Below are 14,273 nucleotides of genomic sequence, written 5' to 3'. Positions count from 1 at the left end.
ACCTGTCACCAGGTCCCAAGGCAAAATGTCTCCTCTCTGGCTTCTAAACCCCGACGCTTTGCTGTTATAGCCAGGGTATGTGTGACATACCCACACGCGTTACGTTTAATTTTTAAATATTTCACACATTGTGTAATTATGAAAGAGCACTCCGTTTATTATACACCATCCATTGCATTAAATGTTTCATTCATTTTTTTCCTACATCTCTTGAGTCACTTTGTTGACCCAGGAAAGCAGTGTGTTTTACTGTGTACACGCCAGCTGCTCGCTGTCCACACCTCTGTATAAATACTTTAAATCACTTCGCAATACAAGGAAAAGTGACTTGTGCAACGAAATTCTGAGGAGATGGGAGGAGCAAGCTGTGGCTCCTGAGTGCCGTGAGTGTCTGTGGGTTGCAGACACAGCGCTGGGCTCACCAGGCAGAACTTTGGCCAACCTGAAGACAAGGTAAAAACGCAAACCCTAAATCGTACCTTCTTTAACATGACTTTTGTAATTGGTGATGACATGTCTCAGAAAGTGTAGGGAAAAAGACTTCATTGTAACCCAGGGAAAAGGGTAGTGAGGTGCCATGGTGTGGGGGAGGGGGTGGGGAGCTGCACATTTCCAACAGGGCTGAGTGGTTCTGCTTTTAGCTTTTCGTGCACACTGAGTGAGCTCTTTGATGTCGCGGTTCCGGGTATTGTAAAGAGCCATTCCCATCACCAATCTGATTCTTAGCTTGGGGAAAGGACTTCAAGGACAGTTGAACTGAGGCCGAATGAGAAATTGGTTCATAAATGCCTACAGACACCTCAGGGGAAATTGTGCCATGTAGTAGCAATTTAGACACTCTTTTTTTAAAGATTTTGTTTCTCTTTGATAAAATAGAGGGAGAGGGATTGAACAGTAAGTCAGGAAAGCTGGATGTTCATTCTGAGTTTGATGTTTTCCAGCTCTGTGGACTTGAGTGTGTCATGTATCCCAGATAGGAGGACTTCAGTTCCCCATTTGTAGAATTAATCTGGGGACCTGATACTTTTCTTCTCAAGTCTGTGACTCTTTGAGTTAAATCCATGGTCCCTAGAAGAGGGAAGGAAGATAACCTTATTGAATATTTTTTCCATTTAGAAGTTGGATTTCCATGATCACAACAAACTTGCCAGATATCTGCTATTATTCCTATTTTATAAATAAATTCAGAAAAGTTAAATAAGTTACTCACATGCGTGGTAGGTAATGGGCAAAGTTCATGTTAGAACTCAAGTTTTTCTGATTTAAAAGCTCTCCATTATAGAGACCTACGATTGGCCATTTCAACTAATTGTCCCTTCAGCAGCGCAAACATATTTCTTGGATTCCGTGCATCCAATTAGGATAATTTTCTATAGCCCAAGAATGGCTTTTGATTGTAGGGTGACCATGTGAGTTACCAGGAGGCAAGCTTCCCAAAAAGGAAAGTGAGAAAGAAAAAAACCAACAGGTCAAGTGCCTCATAGACTCGGAGAGAGAGGTTCTGGTCTGTACATCTATTTCTACTTCCTTGTAAGCTTGAACCCCATCCGACCCCCAATTTTCTCCCTATCCCCATTCCATTTCCAGTTATATGACAAGGATGCAACAGAAATGTGTTAGTGTCTTAGAAGATTTTACTTTCACGCTGATGAGAAGAGCGATAGCTTTTCAAGCAAGTGGTAACATTTCTGGTCCCTATAAAACGTCAACCATCCATCCAGCCAAATTATTTAAACATGTTCTTCTCTGTGTAGGAATTCTTAAGGCTGCTTTATTGGAACCACACCCCTAGGCCAAGAGGTGTTGCTTCTGGGCCTCCGGATATTGGCAAGACATTATATAAGTTAAATCCTTCAGAAGAAAGAATTATGACTTTTCTCCTTATATTCTCACTTAAAACCAGCAGCTACGAGTTCTCCTTTTCAGATGCTCTTTTAGGAACCTTACTGTATCAAGTCTCTACCCCTTTTAGGACAGGCAGGACAAACAAGGCATTTTCCTAAGACTTTTGACTTTCCTAAGACTGAGATACTCCATTTGCATCAATAGCACACAAGGGAGAATTTCTCTCTCATTTTAATATCTAAATAGAAGCCCCTTAAGGCACTTGTAGTGCAATATAAGATAACAGTACAGCTACCAAAAATAAGGACTTGCAGCCTCCTGTATCCTAAACCCTGACCAGGTGTCCCTGGCAAGGTCCCAGTGGTATGAGACAAGCAAGACTCCCAGGGAAGCAATACTGAAGGAGGTACTCGTTCTCAGGGGCAGGGTCACGGAAGAGAAGGATCAACACAGTAAAGCGAGAGCTGCCTTAAATTTTGCATTCTAGCGTCTCTCTCATCCTCGTCCTAGCATGAATCTCAAGAGGCCATCAAATAGTCCCTTCCGAGGGAAGAGAGATGCAGAATGTGATTCTACAGTACCTGGGGTCCCAGGACCAAATTCCACCAGGTAGAAGCAGAGATGCTGAAGTTTCCTATTACCCTCCTACCTCTTCCTTTCGATGGTGCCAAGGGCAAGGGAGGGTTTAGTGCTCAAAGGAAGACAGGCAGGAACGTACGACTGCCCTTCCTGGAACACCTATGACTTTGAGTTGGCTCCTTTGGGGAGGCTCCCAGCTCCTGAGCCTGGGTATGATTGTGAGCGGCCACTTGAAGGCATCAGGCCAAGGTGGCCGCTGGCAGCCCCACAAGCCCCAGAACAGGGAGCTCTGTTTTTCTCAATAAATATTTGAGGATGGTTTCATGGAAGAAAGTGAGACAATAATTCTGTAGGACTCACATGCTTAATGATACGTATTCCCCTCTTTAAAAAATACATATTATCATCTGCTTCGTTATATACGTCGATGGCACTGCCAACCCACTGTGGGGAGAGATGCACTTAGAGATTTCTCTCCGGTGGGGGGAATGGGCTTTTGCTGATGTGTCCTTACTCTCTCTCTCTCAGTCAGTCCCTTTGTGTATTTTTGAAAGACTCAGTGAGGTCATGCATCTCCCGGGCTCAAAACTGTAACCTTGTTCTTTTTGCCATTACATAACCCACTGAACTAAATTAACAATAATGAATATATGACAATATTCACTGACACATTAGACCACCTGCTATATGTGGGCGCAGTTCTGGGAGCTTCACAAACTTACGTACTTTAATTCTCACATTCATCCTGAGTAATAGAAGCTATTACTCAGCCACTTCCTCAAAAAAGAAAATGGAGATTGAGAGAGCTTAAATAATCGGCCCACGGTCCTAAAGCCAGAATGTGACAGAATTGCAAACGCATTTGGTTCCACAATCTGTGTTCTTTTTGTTTTTCAGAAGCCCCATTTTGAGCATTTTAGTTTTCACAAACAGGAATATCTTCCTAATTTGAAATAAACTGCTCAGTAGTGGCATTTTGACCTACATCTTTGTGGTCGTTGGTCACCTTTGTATTCCAGAACCTGGGTGAAGAATGGGCTCGCTCAGTGCAGCAAACGCGCATCTCTGCTTTGATGTCTTTAAGGAGATGAGCTACGACCACACGACTGAGAATCTCGTCTTCTCTCCCTTGGGTCTCTTGTCCGCCCTGGCTCTGGTGCTCTTTGGGGCCAGAGGCGACAGTGCATCTCAGATGGAAAAGGTATGTCACAAACTCACCTGCAGCCATGTCTAGAAGACAATCAAGTGATGATTTTTAAACCTTGTTTTGTTATGGAGATTTTGTAGATGTCCAACTCTGTCTACACCAGAGAATGTCCATCTTCACTTAAGATTGACTATTAAATTGACTTTTTCAAAAATAGGTACATAAGGTAAGATTTCCCATAGCTCTGTTCTGGAAGGCAGGGGATGAGTGGGCAGAGCAGAGGCTGAACAGAAAGAGGCACTTGATGAGGCCAACCTGGCCCACACAAACCTGGGAGTCCTCCTCCGACCCCCACCCATATTCATCCTTAGATGCCCAAGGCCTTGCCGTTGTGGGTCACATAAAGAATGTTTTGCAAGTATTTATAATCTGTACGTTTCCAAGGAGATCACCAGTGTTTTCACTTAATCAATAATTTTGGGTGATCGGAAGAAATATTTCTTAGTAGGCATCTTTCAATAGGCCTTAGCCAGTACTCTGCATTTTCTGGAGGGAATAATTAACCAGTGGAACAAAGCTTTTGCCCAGTCAGGATTTAAATTGGAAATGAACTTGAAAATCTGGAGTCAAACTCTGAATTTAATAACGTATTTAAACTCAAGAACAATTAAATGCGAAGGGTCTTATGTTCAATTTTATTCTATTTCTATGCATTGGGAAACTAGGTCCCAAGTGTCTTGCCCATAATAGGTGCTCAATAAATACATGTTTGTGAAGAGGGAAAGATAGTTAAGAATAAGGGTGCTGTGGGAATCTTTACAAGCCATCTTGGGACGAGCGTGTGCAGTCACGCCTCCCTCTCTTGCTTCCTTCAAAGTAAGAGAGGCCTGCTGGCTGGTGGCTTCGTTTCTACTTGTGCTTGTTTCTGGTTTTGCAATCAGAGAGCCAGCATGGCCCGCTGTGCTGAGGGCACGGGTCAGGCAGAGCGAGTCTGGGGTGGAAATAATGCCTTGTGTCTTCTGACAGCCAAGCAGCCTGAGTTGGAAGAGAGCCAAAGAACTCAGTTTGCCCTCACTGCTCCCGTGGGGGGTGGGGGTGGGGGGAAAGAAATCTCATATTTTGATCCTCTTAATGATTCTCTCCTGTAACATTCAAAGACTGAGCCAAAGTCTCAGAATTCCAGGTTCGATAATTGTGCTTTTTTTTGATGGTGATAATGATGATGACGACCGAAAATACAACAGGGGGCACGGTTCATGCGGAATCCCTGGATTATGGAGCGTGTCCTATGACATAGATGACTCTCAGGCAATCTCGGAACCGAAAGGAGTCAAAATCTCCACTCTCCCCTCTGTGCTTTAATCTTCACTGAAACCCAGCAGGCAAGAAGTTGTCAGGTTGCTTAAAGTCCTCTAATAAAGCAGAACTTAATGGTGTGAAGTAGCTAATTAACAAACATTCAGACAGTTCTACAATTTAGAAAGTCTTCCTCGTCTTGAGGTAAAGTCTCTCTCTCCATAACTGTTGCTCTTTTATCATTTTTCTGTTTTTAAAAGGCTCATACACAAAAATTAAGTCCTCTTATATATATATTTTAAGAGCATTATAATACCTTCCCAGTGTCTACTGCCTCTTTATCCCATTTCTACTATAGGGAATCACATAAAACATGTTAAATGTACTCACTCTTTAAATATTTAAAGAATGTCAGTGTTTTATTTCAGCTGTTCTCTGATGAAAATCTTATGAAACTATGACTGTGCCTCAATTAAGTCAATAGGACAATAGAAAACATTAAATCTTCATGGAGATAATGATACGAGTGCTTGGAATCGCAAAGACACTTGAGCGTCAAATCAGATAACATTTTTGAAAACAATTTTGAAAGTAATTACTTGTTATATGAATTCAAGCTTTATCTTTGTATGCTCGGTGAGTAACCAATGATACTAATTGCCTGCAAATGATATTAAGATCCATTCGTTTATCCACATAATCATTCATTCTCCATTCAACAAATATTTATGGGGTTCTTACTGTGCTTCACAACTGGGAATGTAGGGATGAACAAAATTTAGTGACGACAGATGAGTAAGCCTGAATTGATTTTAAAACACTTTTTTAACCCTTTATCTTGCCTTCTGTCACAGTACTATATATGCCTGCACCTCATCTCTACCCCTCTGTAATACTCAGAGTTCTGCCTAAGAACACATGGAAGATTTTGATTTTCAAATTTACCTTCTCTCTTTGAAATAATGTCTCTCTCTTTTTTTTTTAATGAGAAAAACCATGAAAGGTGGAGTGAATAATAGCAAGTTCATAAAAATGTAAGCGCTTAAGAAAAGTGATTTGCTGTGTCACCACCTGGTCCTTGGGAGCAGCGTTTACATAGCCTTTTAAAGTAGTTCTCTGCTTCCCATCATAGGTGCTCCACTTGAATGAATTAACGAGAACTGCAAATTCTTCAAACACAAAAGTATGTACAAATAGTTCTTACGTTCTTTTTTACTTTTCCTTATGACAGTCTATTGTTAGTCCATGAGGACTAAAGTTTTAAGACAGATTTCTTTGAGATGTCCTATGAGGCTAGAATACATACAGTCAAACTCCTGTATATGCTGTTTGAAAATAATTAATTACGTTGAGTTTGGAAACAAAATGGAAACTGAGAAGAGGTGACAAATGGAAACTGTCAGGAAGTTGAGGTGGAAACAATTAGTCTTTTAAGATAAAGGGCTATACCTTCTCTTGAGCAATAAGTGCCGAAAAGAGAGTGTTCCCAAAGTGGCTTCTTAACGGGACCCCAAAAGCTACCCCAACAGTGAAGTGCTTCCAGCAATGCCTGGACCCTAGTGAATGCTCAAGAAATATACGTCCATCATTTTTCTTTGAAAATGTAACTAAAGATGGTTTATCTTTATGAGTTGCTTTGTTAAATACCTTTCCTTTTTGGTCATTTTTAGGGAAAATGTATAATCTAGATTTTCATTGTCCAAGGCAGCCTGTAGCTTCTAGATGTGACCTTCAAAACTCTCTATGTTGGAGTTACTAAGACCAAACTTTATTGCCCCCAATTCTTATTTATTACAAAATATAGCAACACATTTTTTGCTGATGCCAACTGGACTAAAATTAATATGTCAGTATTGATTGTGTATTCTGGGCCATCTGGAGGAGGAGACAGGGCAAGCTCTGACGAGAGCATGGACCACACCAGGTCACCCCTCACACTTGTGAGGGGATGATGACATAGTGTTATGGCACCTGCTCTCCATGGATGATCAGATTTTCCAGTGACACAATTTAGTGAAAGGCAAAAGTTTCGATAAATCTAAATGGTGGAATGAGTAGTCTTTGATTCTATTTTTTCTGAAATAGCACATGCTAATGACAACCTGAGAGCCTCTTTTTAATCTCAGTTGATACTTAAGTAGGTGATACCATGGCCCCCATTTTCAAGTCTATATTTTCTAACTTTATCTTAGTGTGAACAAGATACAGGGGTCCATTCACACATTCAAGCACTCCTCTCTGAAATCAACCGGTTCGGCCACAGTCAAATCCACATGGCGAGTGGAATATTTGCAGAAGCAGCTCATCCATTCCTCCCGGTGAGTTAAAATAAAACAAGATTCCATAAGTAAGGGAGAAGCCTTTCCTTCCTGGCTCTAATTAATATATTCTAGCGTTGTTTATATTATCAAACCTGTAGGAAAATAGAAAAGATATTACATGTACATTTAGATAGATATTGCTATATACAGTATATACAATGTACTTTATGCATCTTGTTTTGTAGAAAAATATAGGATTTAGGATTCTAATTTTCAGATGCCAATTTTTGTAACACATTTAATCATGTTTCAGATGAGCCCAGTTGAAGTGTAAAATGCATAAATTTTACATAGTGTATGATTAAAAACAATAGCAGCAACACTGAAAAAAAATTCAATATTGGTAATAAAAGAAGAATTGATATATTGGAATTCCAGGCTGAGGATACTAATTATTCTAAGTCTAATTATCTTAATTATGCAATTATGGATATAAGGTTCAATTTCAGAGACTGAAAAGAGAGAGTGACGTTCTTGTCATTAAAAACATCCCCTAGTAATTTATTCAATGACAAATGTGTATATTTTTATTAATTGGGCCTAGTTTTGCATAATGATATTTACTATATTTCTGCCTCTATTTATATAATTCCTGCCATTTATGCTCTAAATGTATTAAAATCACAATTTATTTGCTATATATAGTCTTTTCCTATACTCACTTTATAGAAATATTTAGACTGTATCGAACAATTATATAAACTGAAACCTGAAAATTTGGATTTCAAAAATAATTTAGAAGACGCCAGAATGCAGATTAACTCATGGATTGAAAATAAGACCAATGGTAAGAGACCTAAGGCTTTTATTTCTCTCCATCTTCTTCTTCTTTCAGATATAATTTACATTCAGTATAATGCTCAGATCTTAATAAGTATACTCGGACAGTTATGACAAATGTATATCAAGACATGAAATATTTCCTCCCTGCCCATCCCCCACCAACCATCGAACTCATTGTATCATCAGAGCTTAGTTTTGCCTATTTTAAAATTCCAAATAAATGGAATAATACAGTATACTCTTTTTGTGTTTCTTGCTTTTTTCACTTGGCATATTACTTTTGAGATCCATTTATGTTTTGGGGTATAGCAATAGTTCACACCTCTTAATTGCTGAGTAGTATTCCACTGTAAGGATACATAACACTTCGTTCTCCAGTGGATGGACATCTGGGTTATTTCTAGTTTGGGGCTATTATGAATAATGTTGCTATGAAAATTTTTGTAAAAGGCTTTTTGTGTACATATTTTCCCATTTTTCTTAGATAAATACTTAGTAGAATTGCTAAGGCTTAGACTAAGTGGATATTTACCTTTCTAAAAAACTGCCAAATAGTTTTCCAAAGTGGTTGTACCATTTTCCATCTTCACCAGCAAGATGAAAGTTCCAGTCACTCGAATCCTCTCCAGTTTTTGGTATTGTAAATATTTTTCATTTAGACCTTTTAGTAGGTGTGTAGTAGTATCTCATTGTAGTCTTAATTCCTATTTCTCTTATGACTAATGACATAAAGCATCTTCTTCGATATGTCCATTGGCTCTCAATATATCTTTATTTTGGTATCTATTCATTTGCCCATTTTTAATTGAGTTGTTTCCTTTTTATTATTCAGCTACAGGAATTTACATATTTCAGATACAAATATTTTGTCCGATACTATGCTGCTAATATTTTCTCTTAATCTATGTCTTGTGTATTTATTTTCTTAACTGTGTTTTTGATGAGCAGAAGTTTTAAATTTTAATAAAGTCCAATTTATCAGTATTTTTCTTTTATAGTTTGTGCCTTCTGTTTATTCTCTAAGAAAGTTTTGCTTATCCTAAGGTCACAAAGGTATTTTTTTCTTTTTCTTTTAGTAGAGTTTTTAGTAGAGTATATTTAGTAGAGTTTTTGTTTTAGTGTTTACATTTCAGTTTATGATCCATCTCAAATTGAATTTTATGTAGCATGTGAAATAAGGGTGGGAGTTCTTTATACATATAGATAATTGGCACCAATTATTGAAGATCGAAAGCTTTTTTCATTTTATAAAATGAAAACCCATGACATATTCTTATTAATTTTACTCTTGAGAAGTGAGGAGGAACAAAAAGTGAAAATTTTTCTTCTTCAACTTTTTAAATTATGTTTTTTGCTTGATTTTAGTAGAAAATCAAAACCGGGTAACGATGACGATTTGCAAAACCACCGACTCAGATGTTCATTGTTTTCAGCACCGAATGGTACCAGGAGAAATGAAACAGGAAACTCAAACCTTAATGGTTAATGTGTTAGTATTTATAAACCATCTCCTAACTGGATAATCCAGATTATTGACAAATGTCCTGTGCTCACTCTAAGATTATACATGTAAATACACATGTGAGAAAATATGTAAAATTTTCTCAGAAGATTTTGATTATCCTTTCCATTTTTGTTTGATCTGGGATCTTAATTATTATTAGTGTAACAATTTAATCAAAAGTGGAGAAACAAAGACACACTGACAGCATAGCATTTATTGATAGAGTAGGACAAGTAAACATCGACAGTTTTGCATGTGGCTGTAAAATAGGCAGAAAGGCTATGCACTCACTTTGTGTTCTGCAACCCACGTCCTTCTTTTATTAAATGATTATGATTGCTTTTCCTATTTGTTGAAAAATCTTTTTTGTGCATTTGAAGATACTGAGTGGCGATTACTTATGTTGGCTAAAGATGGGTCAGAAATCAAAGCAAAACCAGTGAAAACAATTCACATTCCATGGGTGATCAGGTGTGATCTTCCTGTGTTTCTCTTCCCAAAGGTGAAATCAAGGGCCTCTTGCCCCACAACAGCCTTGTGGCTTCCGACCAGTTGGTGCTGGTGAGCGCAATCTCCTTCCGAGGGACCTGGAAGTATGCGTTTCAGAAAGACCAAACCAGAACAATGCCTTTCAGGTCGGACGAGGTAGTCTCATGATTTAATTTGTTTTCCTGTTAAAGGTAACCTAAAGATTTTTGCCCTTAAAATATATTAATTTATCTCTGGCCTTAGGCAGGTAGATTAATTTCTAAGTGCCTAGTCTAGCTACCTACTCAATAAAGTGCAGGTTTAGATTTACAAGACATTAAAAAAAAAAATAACTGAACCTTTCTTTTAAATTCTCCATAGTATTTTCATCCTATTTTGAAAGTAGACATGCTGTTTTTAGCACTAAATTTGTAAAAGTAAAAACTGATGTAAAGTATAGACTTTGAAAGGGTTTACAGTAGGTTTGGGCTTTGGGCTAAGCTTAAACCATTATTAGGCAACTCACTTACTGCACACTGGAAATGAAGTCAGGTGATGGAGAATAGATACTCCTGGAATTAAGAGGCGGGGCCCAAAACTAATGTAATATTGGATGTCAACCGCGATTGACAAAAAAAATATTCATAAGAAAAGCAGGCAGGTCTTATGTAAAATGGGTGTCACCTTAAGAAGCTAAGCAGCCATGGTGAACAAGTCATAGTAAAGGTTTAAGGTACATCGACAGTGGTTTCTACTCAGCTTCTTTTCTTGGTGTCCCCAAAGTGTGCTAAATATCAGGCTGCAACCTAAACAAGCATGTTATTTAATATGAAAGAATGGATCTGTATATTATAACTAAGTCCCTAAGCTATCATGTATATTTACTCCATCAGATGTTTTACCAAAAAATGCTTGAAATTATTGGTCAATTTAAAATTCGCTATAGTCAACCGTAAAAATAAAGAGGTTTTATACTTTTGAATAAATGTTTTTCATGACAAAGAAATAGTGAATGACTAAGAAAAAATAAATAGTGAAATTATTTATTTTTTATGTTTTAAATTAAGATTCCAGGCCACATTTCTCAAGCTTCTGATTTGCAAGCAGTGCTTGAATATATGCATTTTTAAATAGTTCCTCTGGGTCCATTCAAAGATCAGCCCAATTGAGAGACCATAGTATAAAGAAAATGGAGTAAAAGATTTTAGTAGGATTCACAGAGATACTTGATTTTAGTAGGATTTTAGTAGGATTCACAGAGATATTTGGGGTAAGCATACCCCAAACAAACAACTTGCTAGAGGAAACAGTAAGAAAATAGAATCTTTAATTTCATAGTAAAATCTGGTCCATTTGGTTGACATACACAATGCACATATCTTTAACCAGTTAACTAGCATTTCAAAGAGAAAAACATAAAATATGATTATAGTCATAACTAAATTTCCTTAAAGTAGCCTTGTTATATAGAACTAATTTAGAACTTTGTTACATTCTTAGCTAATTTATAACTATTTTGTCATCTGCAACTCAACTCAGATTTTACTAGAGCTGGAACGATTTCTAAATTATATTCTCGAAAGGACTTATTTGACTTAAAAATGGTTTTCTTGATACGATCTTGCGGTGCATATTTCTCAGCTCTTTGAAGTGAATTAACTGCTTCTGGGCATCCAAAAAAGACAGCTGAATAAAAACAGTATATCCTTTGTACTTCAATAGCTTCTTTGTTCAGGCTTTCCCCACCTAAAATCATGGCAATAACGATCAATTATAGATAATTCTGGGGAAAGATGAGCGGCTTTTGTTTTGATCACTTATTATAGGCAATTTTGGAGGATGACTGACTATAAACGTCAATTTCCGGTGTCTTAAATGGAAAAGTAAGGAGAAATTAGCTTTGTTGTTTCACTGTTTTTATGCTGACAGTCCCAGAGCAAAGCGGTGCAGATGATGAGGCTGGAAGGATACTTGAAACTGGGCTCCGTAGTGGAGCCTCGGGTCCAGCTCCTTGAGCTGCCGGATGCTGAGGACCGCCTGAGCATGGTCATCCTCCTACCAAGTGAGGACATCGGCCTGGGGCAGGTAAACCACTGAGCCTTTGCAGCCACAGGCACAAGATAAGGCTCTGGCTTGAGGATCACACATGCAGAAAGAGGGGGCATGTAAATAGCCGCTTACGCTCTACTTAACACAGTATGGTGACCACTTAAAAAAACAAGCAGAATCTCCAAAATAAAGTAAACACCCGTTCTAGGACATGCGGCTTGTACTCATAAAAGGTTTCGGCTTTCAAGGCACAGTCATATATCTCTTTCGATCATATGGTTTGTCATTGTTTGATATGTTTCTTACTTTGATATAATTCAGTTTCTATGGATACTTGACCAATGAGAATTTTGCTTTGAGTTGAGGTAGAGCGTTATATTTATTGGTCAATCTAGAATTATAATTTTTGTTGTCAGAATTGGAGGACCTCGGGTTCCAAGGATGTCTTTTAAGGTGGCTGATAGAAAAGAGCAGGCACTTATAGAAAGTGTACAATTGTAATACATAAGCTGAGCAATTTATAGAGGGATCATAAGAGGAAGAAAAGTAGAAATTCTCCATGAGGATTTATGTTTTTTCCAGGTGACTTTTGGATGATGTGCCAAGGCATAACTTCCAGAGCTATGTGCTCTGCCTCCAATTCGTGCACATGATCCAGTTTTCCCCACTTACTCTGATAGACTCTGCTTTCCAAAATGACAGCGAGAAGTAGCTGTACCTTTTCATAACTTTACACCCAGCCCTTAGGATGTTTCACATTTTGGCATAATTTTATTTTCTAAATGTCTATTTTGTTTCTTGCATTCTTTCCCACAGGTGACCAGAGAAATCACTTATGAGAAACTAAAACACTGGCTAAACTCAGCCAGCATGAAAGACACAGGTGTGGTGCTCTACCTGCCCCGGCTCAGGGTCGACGGGCTTTACGAAGATCTGACTTCCATTTTGACGGCTTTGGGACTGATCGATGTCTTCGACCACTCGAGAGCTAACTTGTCTGGCCTAACTGCAGGAGGGGGCCTCGCGGTCTCTACGATCATCCATAAAGCCATGCTGGAGGTCACTGAGGGTCATTCGGAGATAACCCCCACCACCCACACAAGCACCGTGGAAAATCCAGAGATCTTCAAGGTGGATCTTCCTTTCCTCTTCTTTATCTTACACAAGGAAACCTGGACTATTCTTTTCTATGGCAGGATTTCCACCCTTTAAGGAAGGGAATGAACATAGACTCAAAACAACTTTCTGATTCTTCAAATCAGCTGGATTTTATGAGCTTGTGGAAAAGAGTGTAGGTACAGCTGAAAGAGAGGAACTGTGCTTCTTAGGAATTTTTTTCCCAACTATCTCACGCAGAATATACTTTCTGTCTCTCCCCGGTGCAGTTTACATTGGTCAAACGAGTTACAGCATGCCACTAACTGTACTTATTAAAAAATTATGCTGAACATCGCTTCTCCTTCAGGCTGTCTTCAACTTGCTCAGAACCTCATTTATAGGTTGCTAAACCTCAGAATGCATTTTCCAAGGAAACAATACTATGCAGTGTGATTATGTTACCAGTTACTTCACAAAAGCTTGTTCACCTCACCAGCAGCTGAACCACAGGTATCAGTAAGAGGAGCTGATCGTCGCTGGGTGTGTGGGTATACTGGGCACTCATGTGAATGACCTAATTTAATTCTCACCAAAACCCAGAGCTGCAGGAATTTCGAAGGTGGGAAACCGAAACTTAGGTTTAGTAATTTAATACACAAGTGGCAAATGACCTACCGGGTTTTCAGACCCAGATAGTTTGATATGAGACCCCAACCCATGACCTTGACCGAGCCTGTGCTATTCATGAGTCTGTTCTGAGATTCAGAGCTGAGGCCTCTGTGGTAGGAACAGAAGCAGAAAGAAAAAGGAGTTGTATTCCTCCTTCCCCTCACAGAGGCAAGGTCACGGTTTAGAATTACAATCGCAGAATTGGTCAAGTTTACAAAGAAGTTTCATACTTGAAATTCTTTAGTAGGCAAACGTATTTTTATTTTATGCTCTGTGTGAGTGTGTGTGTGTGTGTGTGTGTGTGTGTGTCCTCCACTTTATAATTCTCACTTTCTCATCATCAAGCTCTTCTTCTCCTGGCCTCCGGGTGCTCAGGGCATCTCACTGAGGATGGACTGGAAAGAGCCGGGGGCGTGGTGTCAGGAGATGGGAGTTAGAAGCCCACTCTGTGTACTTAGTAGCTCAGCTTCCTCCTCTGAAAATAGACTTTCAAATCCTGCCTCCTACATAAGGC

The 14,273-nt window shown here is 38.8% G+C and overlaps 1 protein-coding gene across 1 annotated transcript; it reads left to right on the top strand.

The window, feature by feature from the left end:
• Nucleotides 1-383: 383 nt before the first annotated feature.
• On the top strand, nt 384-13,983 carry LOC120584350 (ovalbumin-like). The gene is made up of 8 exons (XM_039840036.1): nt 384-453; nt 3,444-3,625; nt 6,000-6,050; nt 7,060-7,185; nt 7,858-7,975; nt 9,978-10,120; nt 11,873-12,028; nt 12,809-13,983. Exons 2-8 carry the CDS (start codon nt 3,458-3,460, stop codon nt 13,202-13,204), a joined length of 1,158 nt encoding a protein of 385 aa, XP_039695970.1. The 5' UTR covers nt 384-453; nt 3,444-3,457; the 3' UTR covers nt 13,205-13,983.
• The last annotated feature ends 290 nt before the right edge of the window (nt 13,984-14,273 follow it).

The sequence above is a fragment of the Pteropus medius genome, unplaced genomic scaffold (assembly GCF_902729225.1).
Source record: "Pteropus medius unplaced genomic scaffold, Ma_sr-lr_union100, whole genome shotgun sequence".
NCBI lineage: Eukaryota > Metazoa > Chordata > Mammalia > Chiroptera > Pteropodidae > Pteropus > Pteropus medius.
This window is presented reverse-complemented; position numbering and strand designations above follow the sequence as displayed.

Excerpts from the sequence above, each read along its gene's own strand:
- LOC120584350 (XM_039840036.1), top strand. The coding sequence starts at position 3,458 with ATGGGCTCGCTCAGTGCAGCAAACGCGCATCTCTGCTTTGATGTCTTT. Across the intron at positions 6,051-7,059 it reads CAAATTCTTCAAACACAAAA|TGTGAACAAGATACAGGGGT; the intron begins GTATGTACAAAT and ends ACTTTATCTTAG. Across the intron at positions 7,186-7,857 it reads CAGCTCATCCATTCCTCCCG|AAATATTTAGACTGTATCGA; the intron begins GTGAGTTAAAAT and ends CTCACTTTATAG.